Source organism: Thalassophryne amazonica, chromosome 2 (genome assembly GCF_902500255.1).
Source record: "Thalassophryne amazonica chromosome 2, fThaAma1.1, whole genome shotgun sequence".
In the NCBI taxonomy this organism is placed as follows: Eukaryota; Metazoa; Chordata; class Actinopteri; order Batrachoidiformes; family Batrachoididae; genus Thalassophryne; species Thalassophryne amazonica.
Genome location: NC_047104.1, coordinates 5,893,336 through 5,912,224, shown reverse-complemented (window position 1 = coordinate 5,912,224; position 18,889 = coordinate 5,893,336). Strand labels below are relative to the sequence as shown.

General features: G+C 44.2%; 2 protein-coding genes across 2 annotated transcripts; both read right to left on the bottom strand.

Moving 5' to 3' along the window:
* Positions 1 to 37: 37 nt before the first annotated feature.
* LOC117501517 (spore wall protein 2-like) lies at positions 38 to 844 on the bottom strand. Its single transcript, XM_034160411.1, is given in 3 exon segments — positions 38 to 484; positions 517 to 697; positions 699 to 844. Coding segments are annotated over 3 exon segments (774 nt in total).
* A 3,640-nt stretch (positions 845 to 4,484) lies between these two features.
* Positions 4,485 to 15,055, bottom strand: LOC117501506. The gene is made up of 5 exons (XM_034160401.1): positions 14,904 to 15,055; positions 13,659 to 13,749; positions 13,447 to 13,611; positions 6,638 to 6,880; positions 4,485 to 5,306 (listed from the first exon to the last, which is right to left on the bottom strand). The coding sequence occupies exons 1-5, from the start codon at positions 15,053 to 15,055 to the stop codon at positions 4,485 to 4,487; spliced, it is 1,473 nt and encodes a 490-aa protein (XP_034016292.1).
* Positions 15,056 to 18,889: the final 3,834 nt, after the last annotated feature.

The following is an 18,889-nucleotide window of genomic DNA, read 5'->3' as shown; positions in this document are numbered from 1 at the left end:
CTTGCTCTCCTTCTCTCTATCCTTGCTCCCCTCATCTTCATCCTTGCCCCCCCTCTCCCTTTCCATCCTTGCTCTCCTCCTCTCCATCCTTGCTCCCCTCCTCTCCCTCTCCATCCTTGCTCCTCTCCCTACTTGCTCCCTCCTCTTCCTCTCCCTGCTTACTGCCCTCCTCTCCCTCTCCATCCTTGCTTTCCTCCTTACCATCCTTGCTCCCCTTCTCTCCATCCTTGCTCTCCTCCTCTCCCTCCTTGCTCCTCTCCTCTCCCTCTCCATCCTTGCTCTCCTCCTCTCCCTCCTTGCTCCTCTCCTCTCCCTCTCCATCCTTGCTCTCCTCCTCTCCCTCCTTGCTCTCCTCCTCTCTATCCTTGCTCACCTCCTCTTCATCCTTGCCCCTCCTCTCCCTTTCCATCCTTGCTCCCCTCCTCTCCCTCCTTGCTCCCTCCTCTTCCTCTCCCTGCTTGATCCCCTCCTCTCCCTCTCCCTCCTTGCCCCCCTCCTCTCCCTCTCCATCCTTGCTCCCCTCTTCTCCATCCTTGCTCTCCTCCTCTCCCTCCTTGCTCCCTCCTCTTCCTCTCCCTGCTTGCTCCCCTCCTCTCCCTTTCCCTCCTTGCTCCCCTCCTCTTCCTCTCCCTCCTTGCTCCCGCCTCTCCCTTTCCTTCCTTGCTCTCCTCCTCTCCCTCTCTCCTTGCCCCCTCCTCTCCATTTCCATCCTTGCTCCCCTCCTCTCCCTCTCTCTCCTTGCCCCCTCCTCTCCCTCCTTGCTCTCCTCCTCTCCATCCTTGCTCTCCTCCTCTCTATCCTTGCTCCCCTCCTCTTCATCCTTGCCCCTCCTCTCCCTTTCCATCCTTGCTCTATTCCTCTCCATCCTTGCTCCCTCCTCTTCCTCTCCCTGTTTGCTCCCCTCCTCTCCCTCTCCCTCCTTGCTCCCCTCCTCTTCCTCTCCCTCCTTGCTCCCTCCTCTCCCTTTCCTTCCTTGCTCTCCTCCTCTCCCTCTCCCTCCTTGCCCCCCTCCTCTCCCTCTCCATCCTTGCTCTCCTCCTCTCCCTCCTTGCTCCCTCCTCTTCCTCTCCCTGCTTGCTCCCCTCCTCTCCCTCTCCCTCCTTGCCCCCCTCCTCTCCCTCTCCATCCTTGCTCCCCTCTTCTCCATCCTTGCTCTCCTCCTCTCCCTCCTTGCTCCCTCTCCATCCTTGCTCTCCTCCTCGCTATCCTTGAAATGTGTTTATGGTTTTGACAAGTGGGGGCTATTTTTACTAAATGTTTTTAGGGGACGAGTCAGTGGGTTTTGTGTTTTAGCAATTGTGAAAAACTGTAAAACTACATGTAGCATGATCAAAATCAAACTTTTGCACCAAATGGCGCACATTTCATTCACCAGAGTTTTGTCCAACCAGCTACAACACTATTGGACATCATGAAAAGCGCTCTCACCATTTGTGCTCTTTATCATACTAAAATTGTTCAAATTGTAGGAAATTCTTCAGATTGTTCACATGCACAGAAATATTTGCAGATACGCATGTTGTTGAAACAATTTATTTTCTTATTTTTCACCAAACAAGTCAGTGCAAATGTACAGCAGATATATTTACATTGGAGTGAACAAAAATATGCTCACAAAAAACATTAAACTGAAAAAGAAAAAAAAGAAAATTACAGAAAAATATATAGAAATAAAGAGGCAAGAAAAATAACTAGGCAGCATCTTGCCGCGCAGCTGCAGGTCTGGCCCATAGAGATGGACTTTATATATATATACGTATGTATATATATATATATATATATATATATCACCTCCCACCTATCACGGATTCCAGAAAACTGTTAGGGTACAACTAAAGTTGCCTCAAGAAGAGTCAGCTGCTACCACCACCACCACCACTACTACTACTACTACATGGTCAATAGCCTGTCTCCCCCCCAATATGTCAAAGTATATGTGTGCCAAGTTTGGCTCAATTATGCAGCACAAAAGTGTCTCTCCCCATTAACTACTACTACTACGATGACGACGACGACGACTACTACTACTACTACTACTACTGAGGTGCTCAATAGCCTATGTTACTCCCCATATGTCAAAGTATATGTGTGCCAAGTTTGGCTCAATTCTTCTTCAGAATACAGATCAAAATCACAAAACAGGTCAAGAATTGAACCACATTTCAACATCATGTCAATGTTATATTCTGATGTTACAACATTGAGAGATCGGCGTTGGAGTGATGTTGATATTATCAATCAATCAATCAATCAACTTTTTTCTTATATAGCGCCAAATCACAACAAACAGTTGCCCCAAGGCGCTCCATATTGCACGGCAAGGCCATACAATAATTATGAAAAACCCCAACGGTCAAAACGACCCCCTATGAGCAAGCACTTGGCCACAGTGGGAAGGAAAAACTCCCTTTTAACAGGAAGAAACCTCCAGCAGAACCAGGCTCAGGGAGGGGCAGTCTTCTGCTGAGACTGGTTGGGGCTGAGGGAAAGAACCAGGAAAAAGAGATCGATCACTAATGATTAAATGCAGAGTGATGCATACGGAGCAAAAAGAGAAAGAAACAGTGCATCATGGGAACCCCCCCCACAGTCTACGTCTAAAGCAACATAACCAAGGGATGGTCCAGGGTCACCCGATCCAGCCCTAACTATAAGCCTTAGCGAAAAGGAAAGTTTTAAGCCTAATCTTAAAAGTAGAGAGGGTATCTGTCTCCCTGATCTGAATTGGGAGCTGGTTCCACAGGAGAGGAGCCTGAAAGCTGAAGGCTCTGCCTCCCATTCCACTCCTACAAACCCTAGGAACCACAAGTAAGCCCGCAGTCTGAGAGCGAAGCGCTCTAATGGGGTAATATGGTACTACGAGGTCCCTAAGATAAGATGGGACCTGATTATTCAAAACCTTATAAGTAAGAAGAAGAATTTTAAATTCTATTCTAGCATTAACAGGAAGCCAATGAAGGGAGGCCAACACGGGTGAGATATGCTCTCTCCTGCTAGTCCCCGTCAGTACTCTAGCTGCAGCATTCTGAACCAACTGAAGGCTTTTTAGGGAACTTTTAGGACAACCTGATAATAATGAATTACAATAGTCCAGCCTAGAGGAAATAAATGCATGAATTAGTTTTTCAGCATCACTCTGAGACAAGACCTTTCTGATTTTAGAGATATTGCGTAAATGCAAAAAGGCAGTCCTACATATTTGTTTAATATGCGCTTTGAATGACATATCCTGATCAAAAATAACTCCAAGATTTCTCACAGTATTACTAGAGATCAGGGAAATGCCATCCAGAGTAAGGATCTGGTTAGACACCATGCTTCTAAGATTTGTGGGGCCAAGTACAACAACTTCAGTTTTATCTGAGTTTAAAAGCAGGAAATTAGAGGTCATCCATGTCTTTATGTCTGCAAGACAATCCTGCAGTTTAGCTAATTGGTGTGTATCCTCTGGCTTCATGGATAGATAAAGCTGGGTATCATCTGCGTAACAATGAAAATTTAAGCAATACCGTCTAATAACACTGCCCAAGGGAAGCATGTACAAAGTGAATAAAATTGGTCCTAGCACAGAACCTTGTGGAACTCCATAATTAACTTTAGTCTGTGAAGAAGATTCCCCATTTACATGAACAAACTGTAATCTATTAGACAAATATGATTCAAACCACCGCAGCGCAATGCCTTTAATACCTATGACATGCTCTAATCTCTGTAATAAAATTTTATGGTCAACAGTATCAAAAGCAGCACTGAGGTCCAACAGAACAAGCACAGAGATAAGTCCACTGTCCGAAGCCATAAGAAGATCATTTGTAACCTTCACTAATGCTGTTTCTGTACTATGATGAATTCTAAAACCTGACTGAAACTCTTCAAATAGACCATTCCTCTGCAGGTGATCAGTTAGCTGTTTTACAGCTACCCTCTCAAGAATCTTTGAGAGAAAAGGAAGGTTGGAGATTGGCCTATAATTAGCTAAGATAGCTGGGTCAAGTGATGGCTTTTTAAGTAATGGTTTAATTACTGCCACCTTAAAGGCCTGTGGTACATAACCAACTAACAAAGATAGATTGATCATATTTAAGATTGAAGCATTAAATAATGGTAGGACTTCCTTGAGCAGCCTGGCAGGAATGGGGTCTAATAAGCATGTTGATGGTTTGGATGAAGTAACTAATGAAGACTGGCATCAAAACATGATATAATCTAAAGATATGTCATGGATACGAGTACATTGACGTGCCGACTGGATTTACCTTGTGTCAAAATGTGAGTATTTAAATAGGCTTCATACTTATTAAATATACATTTATGAAACATCCCTGATGATACATTTTGTTTATATTTTCTTGGTCAGTTTAATGTTTCATTAATAAAAAGCAGAAAGAATCATTTTGTGTGTGTTTGTCAGACTTATTTCTTCTTGCGCTCTGGTAGGTATTTCATCCATTAAATATTCTGCAAAAAGAAGATCAGAAAGCTCGTTAAAACATGTTTCTTAACGTTACAAACTGACCAATCACATCTGAGTAACATTTTTTCTCACAGCTGGACTTGGATTTTGTGATCTTGATGTCTTCCAGTGTCTCATACATGGCATCTTCTCCTGGGATCTGCTCGTAGGTGTCATCATGAAGAGCGCATCTTTGAGATCTTGTTTCCTGGGAAACCTCAGCATACATGTGGACTTTCTGTTGAGATGAGGAGGTCTGGTACAGTGGGTTAGACCTCCATGTTTCATGGGCTTCATTTTGTTCTTGGTTGGTATTGCTCAGCCTGGGATTGTGGAGGGACCTGGGAGATCTTGTTTCCTGGGAAACCTCAGCATACATGTTGACTTTCTGTTGAGATGAGCATGTCTGGTACTGCAGGTTAGACCTCGACGTTTCATGGACTTCATCTTGTTCTTGGGTGGTATTGCTCAGCCTGGGATTGTGGAGGGACCTCGGAGATCTCGTTTCCTGGGTATAGGAGGTGACCTTCTTCAGTGATGTGGGTGAATTAGATGTTGACATTGTGAAGGAAGTCCCATTGGAGTGGTTGTCCTCCTCCATGGTGTTGTCCAGTTTGGGTAGAGACTGACTCCTGATCTGTAACTGTTTTAGGGTCATGTCTGTTGTCCAATTATCCCCAGGACGACTTGTTTTTGGACAATTAAATGATACTGAGCCTTCAGCTCTGGCCGGCTCTGGGTTTGTACTTCCTCTGAGTCTCACCACTCGATTTGAGTCTGTCAGAGTCTGTCTCTCAGACAAAGGTTGACTTAGAGACAAGCCCAGAGGATCCTCTCCCTTTGGTGCTGCAGCCTGAAACATATAATAGATGAGTGTCCATAAAACATTTTTTCAAACATTTTTGTTATTTTTAACACAGATGGCTGTGTGGTGAGGCTGTGTGTTATTTTTAACACAGATGTGTTAAAAAATAACACACAGCCTCACGTGTGCATGTGAGGGTGTGTGTGGGTAAGTTATGTGTGAGTGCGAGCAGTGTTTGTGAGGATGTACCAGTAAATATTGTTTTGCTGATTAATTGTGAAATGACAATATCAGTGATTCTGATATGAAAGAATATTCTGTGTCATTTATAGATATAATGTTCTTATGATTGCTGTTGTCAAACAGCTCCACCCAGTCCAACGTTCAGAAAGCATGACAGAGAACAGCGCCATCTGCAGGAGAGCAGCTGTGTAGTTTTTTATCGTTGTTCTAATAATCCTTATATATATTACCAGTGTAAGATAGAACAACCCAGGTGGAACTTGAACCCACAGTTCCCAGCTCCAGAAGCTGATACCTTATCCGTTGGGCCACTGGGACTTCACACAGCTTTTCAGTTTCACCATTTGTTGGCAACATCCTCCCAGGTCCTGTGGCCAATTGCCACCAAACTTGGGGGCTGGCTGACCTTGAAATTGGTCTTAAAAGACTTTTTATTTTTTGCAAAGTTGAAAATCATTCTGGTCAAATGTAGAATTTGACATTTTTCACTACAATTTGGATCAAACATGACACATACACTCTGAGTTTCCCAGTAAAGGACAAATTTGCCAGAGGTCAATTATTTTTGAGTCCAAGTCATGTTGGTTTGTTGGTTCTACCAGACCCTTTGGTCTATTTCTACCAAATTTGAACGGCAACCTCAGAACTGCCGTTATAAAGTTGCTTCTGGCAAAAGTCGTGGGCTGCACATACCCTACTTTTCCCGTCCCTCGTTTAGCCAAGACTCCGTATCTGGATTGTCTTCAGCTCTGATGATTAGAAATGGGATTAACCTGTGATGGTTGAACATCGCGTCCAGATCCATGCAAATGAAACCAGCCAGTCAACAGCTCCACTTTATTTAATCTGCTCTATTATTCTGCTGTTTGTCCTTATTAATTCATGTTAATTGTTCTTCTTTAATTTATTATATTAATTTCATTATGAGTCCTGAAAGTGACATAAAACTGTGATCTGCTGTATTCTGTCACTGACAGACTGTATATGTGAGAGTTGCACTCAGTCGAGTGTGTGTGTTTGTGTGTGTGTGCCCAAACTAAGGTGAAGAACAGGTAGGGGGCGCTGTTCTGCAAAAAAAGTTATGTTAAAAAAAACCCTGAAATAAATATTGTCCGGTCAGAATCTGGAGACTTTACCTGTGAGTATGTCACTGCATCTGCAGACAAGGTTCCTGTCAGTCTCCAGGTTTTGGATTTGGTTGGCAGTGCCGGTGATGAGGCTGTGGGGTTGTCACTCTGCTGCTGCATCCTGGGGCTGTTGCCTGGGAGATGGGGATTTTTGCTCCTCTGGTCCCACAGAGCCTGCAGAGCTTTAACACTCACCCCTGATTTCCCTTCAGCCTCGAAGTTGACCGCATCATAGAAATCACCAGCGTTTTCCTAAAAATGACAAATGGTAAATGGACTGCATTTATATAGCACTTTTCTATCTGCATCTCCATCTACAATTATGCCTCACATTCACCCCGATGTCAGGGTGCTGCCATACAAGGCGCTCACTACACACCGGGAGCAATAGGGGATTAAAGACCTTGCCCAAGGGCCCTTAGTGATTTTCCAGTCAGGCGGGGATTTGAACCCATGATCTTCTGGACTAAAGCCCAACACCTTAACCACTAGACAATCACCTCCCCTACCAGACACCTACGCCACCAGACGCGTTCACGTCAGCATGATTTGTTTTACATTTAAATGTGATGTGACTCATTTAATTTGAGTGAAGTTTTAGTGTTAAACTCTTCAGTCAGTCTGAAACATTTTGTGAAGATTTGATTTGATCTTTCTTTTTGTATCTATATGTGTGTGTGTGTATATATATATATATATATATATATATATATATATATATATATATATATATATATATATATATATATATATATATATATACATATATCAAATCAAATCAATTTTATTTATATAGCGTCAAATCACAACAAACAGTTGGCCCAAGGCGCTTTATATTGTAAGGCAAAAGCTATACAATAATTACGGAAAAACCCCAACGGTCAAAACGACCCCCTGTGAGCAAGCACTTGGCTACAGTGGGAAGGAAAAACTCCCTTTTAACAGGAAGAAACCTCCAGCAGAACCAGGCACAGGGAGGGGCAGTCTTCTGCTGGGACTGGTTGGGGCTGAGGGGAGAGAACCAGGAAAAAGACATGCTGTGGAGGGGAGCAGAGATCGATCACTAATGATTAAATGCAGAGTGGTGCATACAGAGCAAAAAGAGAAAGAAACACTCAGTGCATCATGGGAACCCCCCAACAGTCTACGCCTATAGCAGCATAACTAAGGAATGGTTCAGGGTCACCTGATCCAGCCCTAACTATAAGCTTTAGCAAAAAGGAAAGTTTTAAGCCTAATCTTAAAAGTAGAGAGGGTGTCTGTCTCCCTGATCTGAAGTGGGAGCTGGTTCCACAGGAGAGGAGCCTGAAAGCTGAAGGCTCTGCCTCCCATTCTACTCTTACAAACCCTATATATATATATATACACACACACAGTATATACTAGCTGGGGTACCCGGCGCTCCCCAGGTTAACCTGTTTTAGACATAAGCAAAATGCCAATCATTTTAATCAAAACAATTGCCCAACATTTGTTTTTGTAATGCTGATGTCTTATAAATCTAATAGTTAATGGGCTGAAGTTTGTCCAGCAGAACTATAAGAGGTGGACTCCCCAAACTAAGTGGAAATACTTGGTTAAAAGACAAACACATTTGAAGTCCTTCATGCAGATTTTGTTTTGCAATCAAATTTATAACAAAATTACACACATAAGGTAGGTAACAGTAAATGTAAATGTCAATGATCAAAATTGAGGTAGTGGTGTATTTCACTGTTTTTACAATTTTTTTACAAACATAAAATGAATATATTCAGACAGCAAGGCAAACTGGGTTGTACAGGACAGTCAGGTGCTTAACAGCTGAGAACATAAAGTAGCTGAAGAAAGGGATTAAATAGACAGAGATGGCCAACACATATACAGGGCTGGAAATTTGAACCTGCCTGGTCATACCCACAGCCTCAGCCTAAGCATGTTGTTGTTTTGCTGAGTGTGCTGTGGCTCTGCTGTGCTGAGTGTGCTGTGGAAAGGGATTAAATAAACAGAGATGGCCAACACATATACAGGGCTGGAAATTTGAATCTGCCTGGTCATACCCACAGCCGGCTATTTTGGGGGTAATTTTCAGTTCAACTTTTTAAAAAAATGGTACCAGTTTGTTCCCCATGTCATGAGGATTCAGAATATATATAGTTTTTAGGGCTACATATTATAGTTTGGGAGTTTATCCTGGACAGACAGACAGACGTAGCCCTTTACGTATATATATATATATATACGAGGGCTGTCAATAAAGTAAGGGTCCTTTTTATTTTTTTCAAAAACTATATGGATTTCATTCATATGTTTTTACGTCAGACATGCTTGAACCCTCGTGCGCATGCGTGAGTTTTTCCACGCCTGTCGGTGACGTCATTCGCCTGTGAGCACTCCTTGGGGGAGGAGTCGTCCAGCCCCTCGTCGGAATTCCTTTGTCTGAGAAGTTGCTGAGAGACTGGCGCGTTGTTTGATCAAAATTTTTTCTAAACCTGTGAGACACATCGAAGTGGACACGGTTCGAAAAATTAAGCTGGTTTTCAGTGAAAATTTTAACGGCTGATGAGAGATTTTGAGGTGATTCTGTCGCTTTAAGGACTTCCCACGGTGCGAGACGTCGCTCAGCGCTCTCAGCCGCCGTCGTCAGCCTGTTCAAGCTGAAAACCTCCACATTTCAGGTTCTATTGATCCAGGACGTCGTGAGAGAACAGAGAAGTTTCAGAAGAAGTCGGTTTCAGCATTTTATCCGGATATTCCACTGTTAAAGGAGATTTTTTTTAATGGAAGACGTGCGGACGGATCCGCGCGTCGGGACGCAGCCGACGCGGTGCGGCGGCACAGGAAAAACACCTCCGTGTTGATAACCATTTGTAAAATCCAGGCGGCTTTTGATGGCTTTCAGTGGAGTGAGTATATGAGAAATTGTTTAACAGGCAGGACCTGTTCAAACTTGTCCTTAAGGCTTTCAACAGAGGTGTTTTTCCTGTGGCGGAGCGTCGCGGCGGCTGCGTCCCGACGCGCGGACCCGTCCGCACCTCTTTCATTAAAAAAATCTCCTTTAACAGTGGAATATCCGGATAAAATGCTGAAACCAACTTCTTCTGAAACTTCTCTGTTCTCTCACGACGTCCTGGATCAATAGAACCTGAAATGTGGAGGTTTTCAGCTTGAACAGGCTGACGACGGCGGCTGAGAGCGCTGAGCGACGTCTCACACCGTGGGAAGTCCGTAAAGCGACAGAATCACCTCAAAATCTCTCATCAGCCGTTAAAATTTTCACTGAAAACCAGCTTAATTTTCGAACCGTGTCCACTTCGATGTGTCTCACAGGTTTAGAAAAAATTTTGATCAAACAAAGCGCCAGTCTCTCAGCAACTTCTCAGACAAAGGAATTCCGATGAAGGGCTGGACGACTCCTCCCACAAGGAGTGCTCACAGGCGAATGACGTCACCGACAGGCGTGGAAAAACTCACGCATGCGCACGAGGGTTCAAGCATGTCTGACGTAGAAACATATGAATGAAATCCATATAGTTTTTGAAAAAAATAAAAAGGACCGTTACTTTATTGACAGCCCTCGTACGAGGTTTATTAGAAAACTAACCGGCAGTTTTATAAAAAAAAAAACTATATGGATTTGAATCACGTGCGATTACACCAGACATGCTTGAACCCTCGTGCGCATGCGTGAGTTTTTTCATGCGTGTCGGTGACGTCATCCGCCTGTGGGCAGGCTTTGAGTGAGCACTGGTCCAGCCCTCTCGGCTGAAATCCTTTGTCTGCGACGCTGCTGGAGACGGCGCACATTGCTAAATCAAAATTTTTTCAGGACCTGTGAAGGATATCCAAGTGGACACTATTCAAGAAATTCTTCTGGTTCTCGGTGAAAAGTTTAACGGCTGATGAGAGATTGTGGAGTTTCTTTCGCTTTAAGGACAGCTCACAAAGTGGATCGGCGCAGCGCGGTCGGAGGTGGCGTCCGTCTGGCTGTTGCGAGCTGAAACATCCTAATTTAAGGCTCTGTTCACCCAGGACGTCGTCAGAGAACAGAGAAGTTTCAGAAGAAGTCGGCATGAGGAGTTTATGCGGACATTCCACTGTTAAAGGAGATTTTGTAATGAAAGAACGTGCGGGCAAATTCACCGAGTCGGTTCTGTGACGACGACGCAAATCCGTCTGCGCCGCGACAGGAAAAACACCTCCGTGTTGAAAACCATTTGTAAAATTCAGGCAGTTTTTGATGGCTTTCAACAAGTGAGTATCTGAGAAATTGTTTAACAGCTGGGCATGTTCCAACTTGTCCGTTAAGGTTTCCAATGGGGGTGTTTTTCCTGTCGCAACCCCCCGCGGTCGGGTCCGGCCTGACATGCGAATCTGCCCGCATGTTCTTTCATTACAAAATCTCCTTTAACAGTGGAATGTCCGCATAAACTCCTCATGCCGACTTCTTCTGAAACTTCTCTGTTCTCTGACGACGACCTGGGTGAACAGAGCCTAAAATGTGGAAGTTTTCAGCTTGAAACAGCGAGACGACGCTGCCTCGGAGCGCAGATCGCCGTCAGGCGCCGTGGGCCGTCCTTAAAGCGACACTTACAGACCAAAATCTCTCATCAGCCGTTAAAATTTTTACCGAAAACCAGCTGAATTTATTGAATGGTGTCCACTCAGTTGTGCCTTACAGTTTTGAAAAAATTTTGATCAAACAAAGCAGCAGTCTCTGAGCCATTCCTAAACAATGAAAAAATCGACGAGAGGGTGGGCGACTCCTCACTCAAAGACTGCCCACAGGCGAATGACGTAACCGACAGGCGTGAAAAAACTCTCGCATGCCCACGAGGGTTCAAGCATGTCTGATGTAATCACACGTGATTCAAATCCATATGGTTTTTGAAAAAAATAATAAGGTCGGATACTTTTCTAATAGACCTCGTATACACACACACACACACACACACACACACACACACACACACACACACACACACACACACACACACACACTCATCTTGAACCGCTTAGTCCAATCAAGGAGCCTATCCCAGCAGTCATAGAGCGTGAGGCGGGGTACACCCAGGACAGGACGCCAGTCTGTAGCAGGGCCAATATACAGTAAAAGGTTATGGAATATGAAGGATTGAATTCATTTAAAATGCTTGACCAGGATCTGATGAGATTTAGTCAATGTTTTTAGTCTGGTCATCACACATAACATTTAAATCCACATGCTGAACACCGTCATCTGCTGGACATGTGTGGAATTGTTGCAGGAGTAACCTTGGAGGACTTCATCTCTGGCACAGGAGAGGAAAACTCTAAGATGTTTGGCTCTGGTACCTGCTGCTGGAGCTTCTTTTTGTCATGTTGGTGAGAGACCTTCACGCTGCGCAGCGTCCAGATGGACACTGTTACACTGAGAGTAATCTTATCATCAGATGCCTGACAGAAATTAGGAGCAGGTGTGGCTGAAGAGATGAGTTTGTACAAAGCTGATTTCTACCAAACTTGGCTGACCTCAAAACTCACCTTGAAGAATCGATTTTGGCAAAGGTCAAGTTCAAGGAATTTGTTTTTTTCAACACGGTGTGGACGAAATGTGTCCCACTGTCAGGTGGATTCCAGAATTGCCCTGGAAAGGTCAGCCAGAGGCCAATCATTTGAATGAAGGTCAAGGTCATTATAAGTAATGATCAGATTGCTGTTGCCCTTATTGTCTACATGCATACTGATACATTGATATTCACATTCCCCATGGAATAACCTTTCCAACAATACATGTATTTACTACTTGATCTAAAATCTCATGAGGTTGACTAACACTGGACAGGATTCATTTGAAGCTGTTGTGTGTTGGGGGGGTGTGGCTGGACATTTTGGTGTTCTTTTCTTTTCTTTGCTCTCCAGGTGGTATGCAAACTGATTTATTGTCTGTGGATAAGGTGCTGACAGAAGAGTCCTTCACCCTCATCAACGTTATGTGCAGCACCTGTGGATGGTGCTCACGTGCAACCTTAAAGACTTTCAGCTGAAGCAGATAATGAGATGGCGTTCTGCATTTAAGCCATGTGTGATTCAAGCAGAATTGCCGGGAACTCGACCTTGTGATGTTCGTTTGTGAGATGCTGAGGACCGCGTCTGGGTTTGACACATCGTGCCTGTGAAGGAGGAAGGGTGAGGGACACATGCTGTCAGCACACATCAGAGGTGATTAATTGTTTGACTAATTGTTGATAGTAACTTGGTATTTTGTTACGCAGTATATTTGAATTGTGATGAGAATTGTGCAGCTCGCTTCTCACTGCCGTGGCGTGCGGACTGGTGATCCTCCACCTGTTGTGAGAAGCTGCTCATTTACATAAAGCTTAAATACAGACCTGAATGTGTTGCTGATAGTGTGTGCCTTTTGAAGGATATTGATTGTAGCTGCTGACTTATCTCACCTTTTCTATCCTTCGCAGAGAGTCGGTTTGTCGTGTCCACCTGGGGGGTGTTTGGCGGTAAATGTGGGTCCAGAAGCGCCGGGCTTCGATCCTTTAAGGCGCTGGAGAGCGTGCCAGCCTTCACTCCACCAGACTGACGCTGTTTTAGTTTGTACACGTTGTTATGCACCAAAGGGTGGAAAAAATAAATTGTTTTGTTATTGGAACCGCTTTCTGGTTATTTTAGCGCTGGGTTCCGTCAGACGCAGGTCCGCTCCTCAACCCGCGTCGACACATAACAGAAGCCTTGGTGAAGGAACAGGACCACGTTATGGTGCGCTCATGTCTATTCCACGTGTATTTTATTGATACTATCAGTCACATATCAAAGGTTTTGATATTATTCGTTCTGTCTTTACCCACCTGGTGGCAGCTGGAGGTCAGGTACTCTCCAAAGGGCAGGATGGGCCGGACCTTATAGTGTTCAATCAGCTGTGTGAGACTGGAGTAAGTCTGACTGTCTCCTGATAGGCTGAACAGTCCGGCTCGGTTCTGGGTAATGACAAAGTGTCGACATCTGTCAGACGAGCAATAAACAGCAAAGAAATGACTGACAGTGGAATCGATTAGCCTCACTTGTAGGACAGGATGTAGCCGACAGCTTTCTCACTGAGGCGGACGAGAAAACTGCCCAGAGCTTCATTTCTCAGCAGGTCCTCCACGTCCCTAAAACACAACCAGAATCAGTTAAAGGCTCATTAGAATTTAAAAAACAATACGACAGCGTGTTCGACACGTCTGTCAACTTGATGTCAGCTTCATTTCATTATAATGCAAATTTATAAATATTTATTTTGGAAATCTGAGACCTCAGAATTCATGAGATTTTCAAGTGTTTACCCGAGTTGGACTCGCTGCAAACTGGAGAGGAGCTGTGGCAATGACCACATCTGTCTGTCTGTCTGTGCTGATACCATTAAAATGTAAAGAACAGTTTCAGTCAAATGTGGTAGATAAACTCCTAGTGGAATGTTCTCTTGCACCATGTCATGTCAAAGTCATTTGTTTAAAATTCAAGGTCAAATCAGAGGTCATCATCTACCATCTGCAACTGTATCTTCAAAGCACAAAGAGCAATTTCATTAAAACTCAGTTGATAAACTCAGTGCTCCATCCCATCATTACACAGATCATATCAAGGTCATGGACCTAAGGTCAAGGTCAAAGTAGAGGTCAATCTCTAAAATACGTAGATAACCATACATAACCAAATACATAACTATATCCCAGGAACTAGATGAGATATTAAAAGGCAGTTTTCTGCATAGACGTCTGCTCCCGTCTGTCATCAATGATGTCATGTAATGACGTCAACCAAAGTCCAAGCAGGTGCGGATGCTATCTGGATCTTTTGTTTACAGTTGCTATGTTCCCAAATCCAGTTTTAAATATCCTACGATCAAAATACACAATATGTTGCAATGAGATGCAAAAATAGAATTCCAGCTGAAGACAAGACATCCACACAACTGCAGCGTCTCACAGCTAAAAGCTCATTTTTTCTAATTTTCTTGACGTCAGTTTGTGGTGTTACTGACTTCAGAGCTCTGATATGTCGGTTGACTCCAGGAGAGCAGAAAACCCGATATATCAATATATATTTCCTGAGATATGTTTTTTATTGTAAGCCAGTGACCTCTGATTTGATCTCAGCCTTTGACCTCTGATCTTGAAATGACCTGTGTTGTAAGAGGATAGTCCACCGACTTTGTCCATCAAGTTTGATTAAAATTGCTCTTTGCATTTTGCTTTCAAAAGACCATTTAAATATCCAAGCAGTCCTTCACAGTTCTTGATGCATAATTTTCTACCATCCTTACTTTCTTGTAGCAAAACCTTGAAACCAGCTGGGGAAGATTCCATTGTCCAGGAGGAACTGAGCTTGAGTTTCATTGAACCATCTCAGCACCAGTTCCTTCAGGCCTCCTTCTGAAACCTCCGTCTGCACGTCAAAGATCGATGTCGTCTCCATCCTCACACTTTTAACACCAGCTGGTGAAATGGTAGAGGAGCATGTGAACTTTGAGATATAATGAGGTGCCTCATTTGACTGTTTCTGGCCGGTATGTCTCTCGTGTGAATGGGAGCCTTTGTGTTGCTTTATCTCCCTCTGATTTTACTATCTCATAGGTTTGTTTGCATTGTTGCACTCCTAAACATAAAAAGTTACTCCTGCAGAACGTTTTGGTAACTCTGGAGGGCATAGCACAAGACCAACAGAATTTAAAAACTCAAGTGTTTCACAAATAAGGATCAAAGCTCACAGACCCTAACCCTAACCCTAACCCTAAGAACATGCTCAAGATCAAAGCTCAGTGCTCAGGATCAAAGCTCCATAATTAGGTTCAAAGCTCAGTGTTCAATATCAAAGGTCAGTCCTCAAGATCAAACCTCAGTGATCATGATCAAAACACAGTGTTCAGGACCAAAGTTCAGCAATTAAGATCAAAGCTCTGTGCTCAGGATCAGAGCTCTGAAATCAGAATCAAAGCTCAGTGCTCAAGATCAAAGCTCAGTGCTCATTATCAATGCTCAGTGTTCAGGATCAAAGCTCAGTGCTTAAGATCAAAACTCAGTGCTCAGATTAAAGCTCCACAATCAGGATCATAGCTCTACAATCAGGATCAAAGCTCAGTGCTCAAGATCAAAGCTCTGTAATAAGGATCCAAGCTCAGTGAGGAGGATCAAAAGTCAGGGGCATTACCAAAGATAAATGATCAGGATTACAGTTCAGGATCACAGATAAGCGGGTCTCAGGTCTGGTGTGGCGCATCAGTGCATTGCTATGGAACTGCCTTGGATCCTGAACAAAAACCAGTCAGGCAGATGGTCAATCCATCCCCACCTCTCAAAAATGTACAGCCAGGTGAAACATGGATATCCTCTAGGCCTTTTCCAGTTCCAGGGTTCCTCAACACTGAAACACTTGAGCGCTGGGTGAAGGTCAGAGAAACACACCACATGGCCAAGATGTTGTAGCTGACATTATAATATGCCTCATCTGAGTCTCCCCATGCAACAGTTCCTTTAAAACAAAGTCACTCCTGCAGTACGCAACCATCCTCAGAAAAGACCTCGTACCAGAGACATTCAACTGTTAGCTTCAGTCACTGGTCAGAGTCCAAGTCTCACAACCTTACAGGAAGACAGGTAGCCCCCGGATCCTAAAGACCTGGATATTCATGCTCCTGCAATGATCATTAAATGTCTCTATCCAGGGACCTCGTGACTCTATGAGCGTCAGTGCTGAGACAAGTGAGTCTCTTGGCCAGTTTGACGCTTTCACTGCATACAGACAAAGAAAACCTGGGTCTGATTCTTGATACTGCAAAGATCTACATCGTCAGTGAAGACAAGGTCAGTAAACTGTTCCTCACAGACAGAGTCACCGAGTCCCCAGAATCAAAGCAGAGGATCAATCAGATTCTAAGTTCAGTGACCAGAACCAAAGACCTGGAGCGAGATCAAAGATGATTTAAGAGTTGAGTTTTTTCATTGTCATGTTCACAGTAAAAACAGGCAGTTATACTTCAAAATGAAATTCTTACTCTGTTCATTCTCCCAAGAAAATCTGCGTGTAGAAAGTTCACGTCAGATGATTTAAAAAAGAAAACACATTATAAAAGAGACATTATTAGACTGAAGAATGTATTATATAGACTATTTAAAGGATGTGCAGTTTAGAGGATGTGTAGATGTGCAGTTTATGCAGTATTGGTAATTTTGTGCAGTGTTGTGTAGTTTTAAGCAGCATTCCTGGTGTGCAGGAGTCGTAAGGAGCATAAACGGTGAACAGAGCTGTTATAATAAATACTTAGAGGATGATAGTAATAATGATGAGGAGAAGAATGACAGTGAAATAAGAGTGAGTCAGGTGGTGGAGGGGTCAGTGTGTCAGAGAGTTACTGAGAAGCCTGATGGCCTGTGGGTAGAACCTGTTCCCCAGCCTAGTAGTCCTGGACTTCAGACTCCTGTAGCGTCTGCCTGATGGTCAGAGTGTGAAGAGTGAGTGTTGGGGGTTTGTACTGTCCCGGACTCTGGTTTGGTAAATGTCCTGCAGTGAGGGGAAGGCTGCCCCAGAGATGTACTGTGAGGTCTTAATCACACGTCGGAGAGCCTTCCTGTCTTGGACTGTGCAGTTACCGTACCAGACTGTGATGACAGTGGTGAGGACCCTCTTAATCATACACCTGTAAAAGCTGCTGTGAATTTTGGCTGACATACCAAATTTTCTTAATCTTCTCAGAAAGTCCATTCTCTGCTGGGAGGTCTATGATCTGTCAGGTGTTGTAAGACCAGGTGAGATCATCACTGAGGAATTTAAAGGTTTTCACCCTCTCCATCTCTGTCTCATCAGTGTATAGTGGTGTGTGCAGCGCCCCACTCCTTCTTGGATCAATAACCATCTCTTTGGTCTTGTCTGCGTTGAGGTAAAGATTGTTGTTGTGACACCATTCTACCAGATCTGCCACCTCTCTTCTGTATGCTGTCTCATCCGCTCAGTCATCAGACAATTTACTGATGCTGGTGTTGTTCCAGGAGGCTACACAGTCATACATGAAGAGTGTGTAGAGCAGGGGGCTCAGCACACAGCCCTGGGGTGTCCCTGTGCTCACAGTTGTTATGCTGGATCTGCAGTTGTGAACTCTAACTGACTGGGATCTGCCTGTTAGAAAAATCAGCACCCAGTTACAGAGGGAGGGTGTCAGTCTGAGTGGGAGGAGCTTATCTGTGACTGTTTTGAATGCTGAGCTGTGGTTGATGAACAGCATTCTGACAGACTGTGTGGCTAGCAGTGTTAACTGCATCATTAGTGGATCAGTTGCGGTGATATGCAAACTGTAGGGGGTCTACGGTGTCTGGGATGGTCTTTTAATGTGGGTCATGACTATCCTTCATTACGGTTGGAGTGAGTGCTATGGGACAATAGTCATTTAGGCAGGTGACAGTGTTTCTCCTGGGGATGGGCTCTATGGTGGTGGACCTCAATCAGGAGGGTACAGAGGTTTGTGCAAGGGACAGATTGAATATGTCAGCAAACGCATCAGCTAGTTCTGATGAGCAAACCCCAAGTGTGTGGCTGGGGATGTTATCTGGGCCAGCTGTTTCTGTGGATTTGTTTTGCTCTGAACACTGCACATGTCTGCTGATGTCACTATGAGTGATGAGTCCTGTCAGCTCTTCTTGCCCAACATCCTTCCCTGCTGATCAGTGTCTTCGGCCTCAAAGCGGGCGTGGAACTCGTTCAGCTCATCTGGCAGTGTGGCTTGGTTGGATGTGACTGCGCTGCTCCTCTGACGGAAGTCTGTGATGTGTTGGAGTCCTTCCCACGTGCGTCTAGGGTCAGAAGTGGAGTCGTGACCCTCCAACTTCAGTCTGTATTGTCTCTTGGCCTCTCTGTCGGCTCAGCTCAGGTCATATCTGGCCTTTTTGTCGTCCTCAGGAGTGCCTGAGACAAATACAGCGGAGTGTGCACGTACTGTAGCTTGGCCCTTACATCACAGTTTCCCCAGGGTTTTGGTTGAGGTATTTTCTGCAGGATTTATTATCAGATTCAGTGTTCAATGATTAGGATCAAAGGTCAGCAATGAACATCAAAGTCCAGCAATCAGGATCAAAGCTCTTGTAGGTAATGTTGCAATGCCGGAGGACAGAAAGGAAGAACTGCAGTGTTCAGCTAGGTAGCCCCTTTGCAGTGTCTTTCTAGACCGTACCCCTAATCTGCAAGACACAACTGTGCCTTTGGATTCTGACCATTAGAGGGCGCTGTGGAAATAGTGACACAGTTATTGCATGACTATAACTA

What these genes read in the sequence shown, in the direction of transcription:
- LOC117501506 (XM_034160401.1), bottom strand. Translation starts at nt 15,055, where the DNA reads ATGGAGACGACATCGATCTTTGACGTGCAGACGGAGGTTTCAGAAGGA. An exon ending in CAAGGTTTTGCTACAAGAAA is followed by an intron (nt 13,750 to 14,903) that starts GTAAGGATGGTA and finishes GTTGTGTTTTAG; the next exon opens with GGACGTGGAGGACCTGCTGA. An exon ending in GCTACATCCTGTCCTACAAG is followed by an intron (nt 13,612 to 13,658) that starts TGAGGCTAATCG and finishes GCTGTTTATTGC; the next exon opens with TCGTCTGACAGATGTCGACA.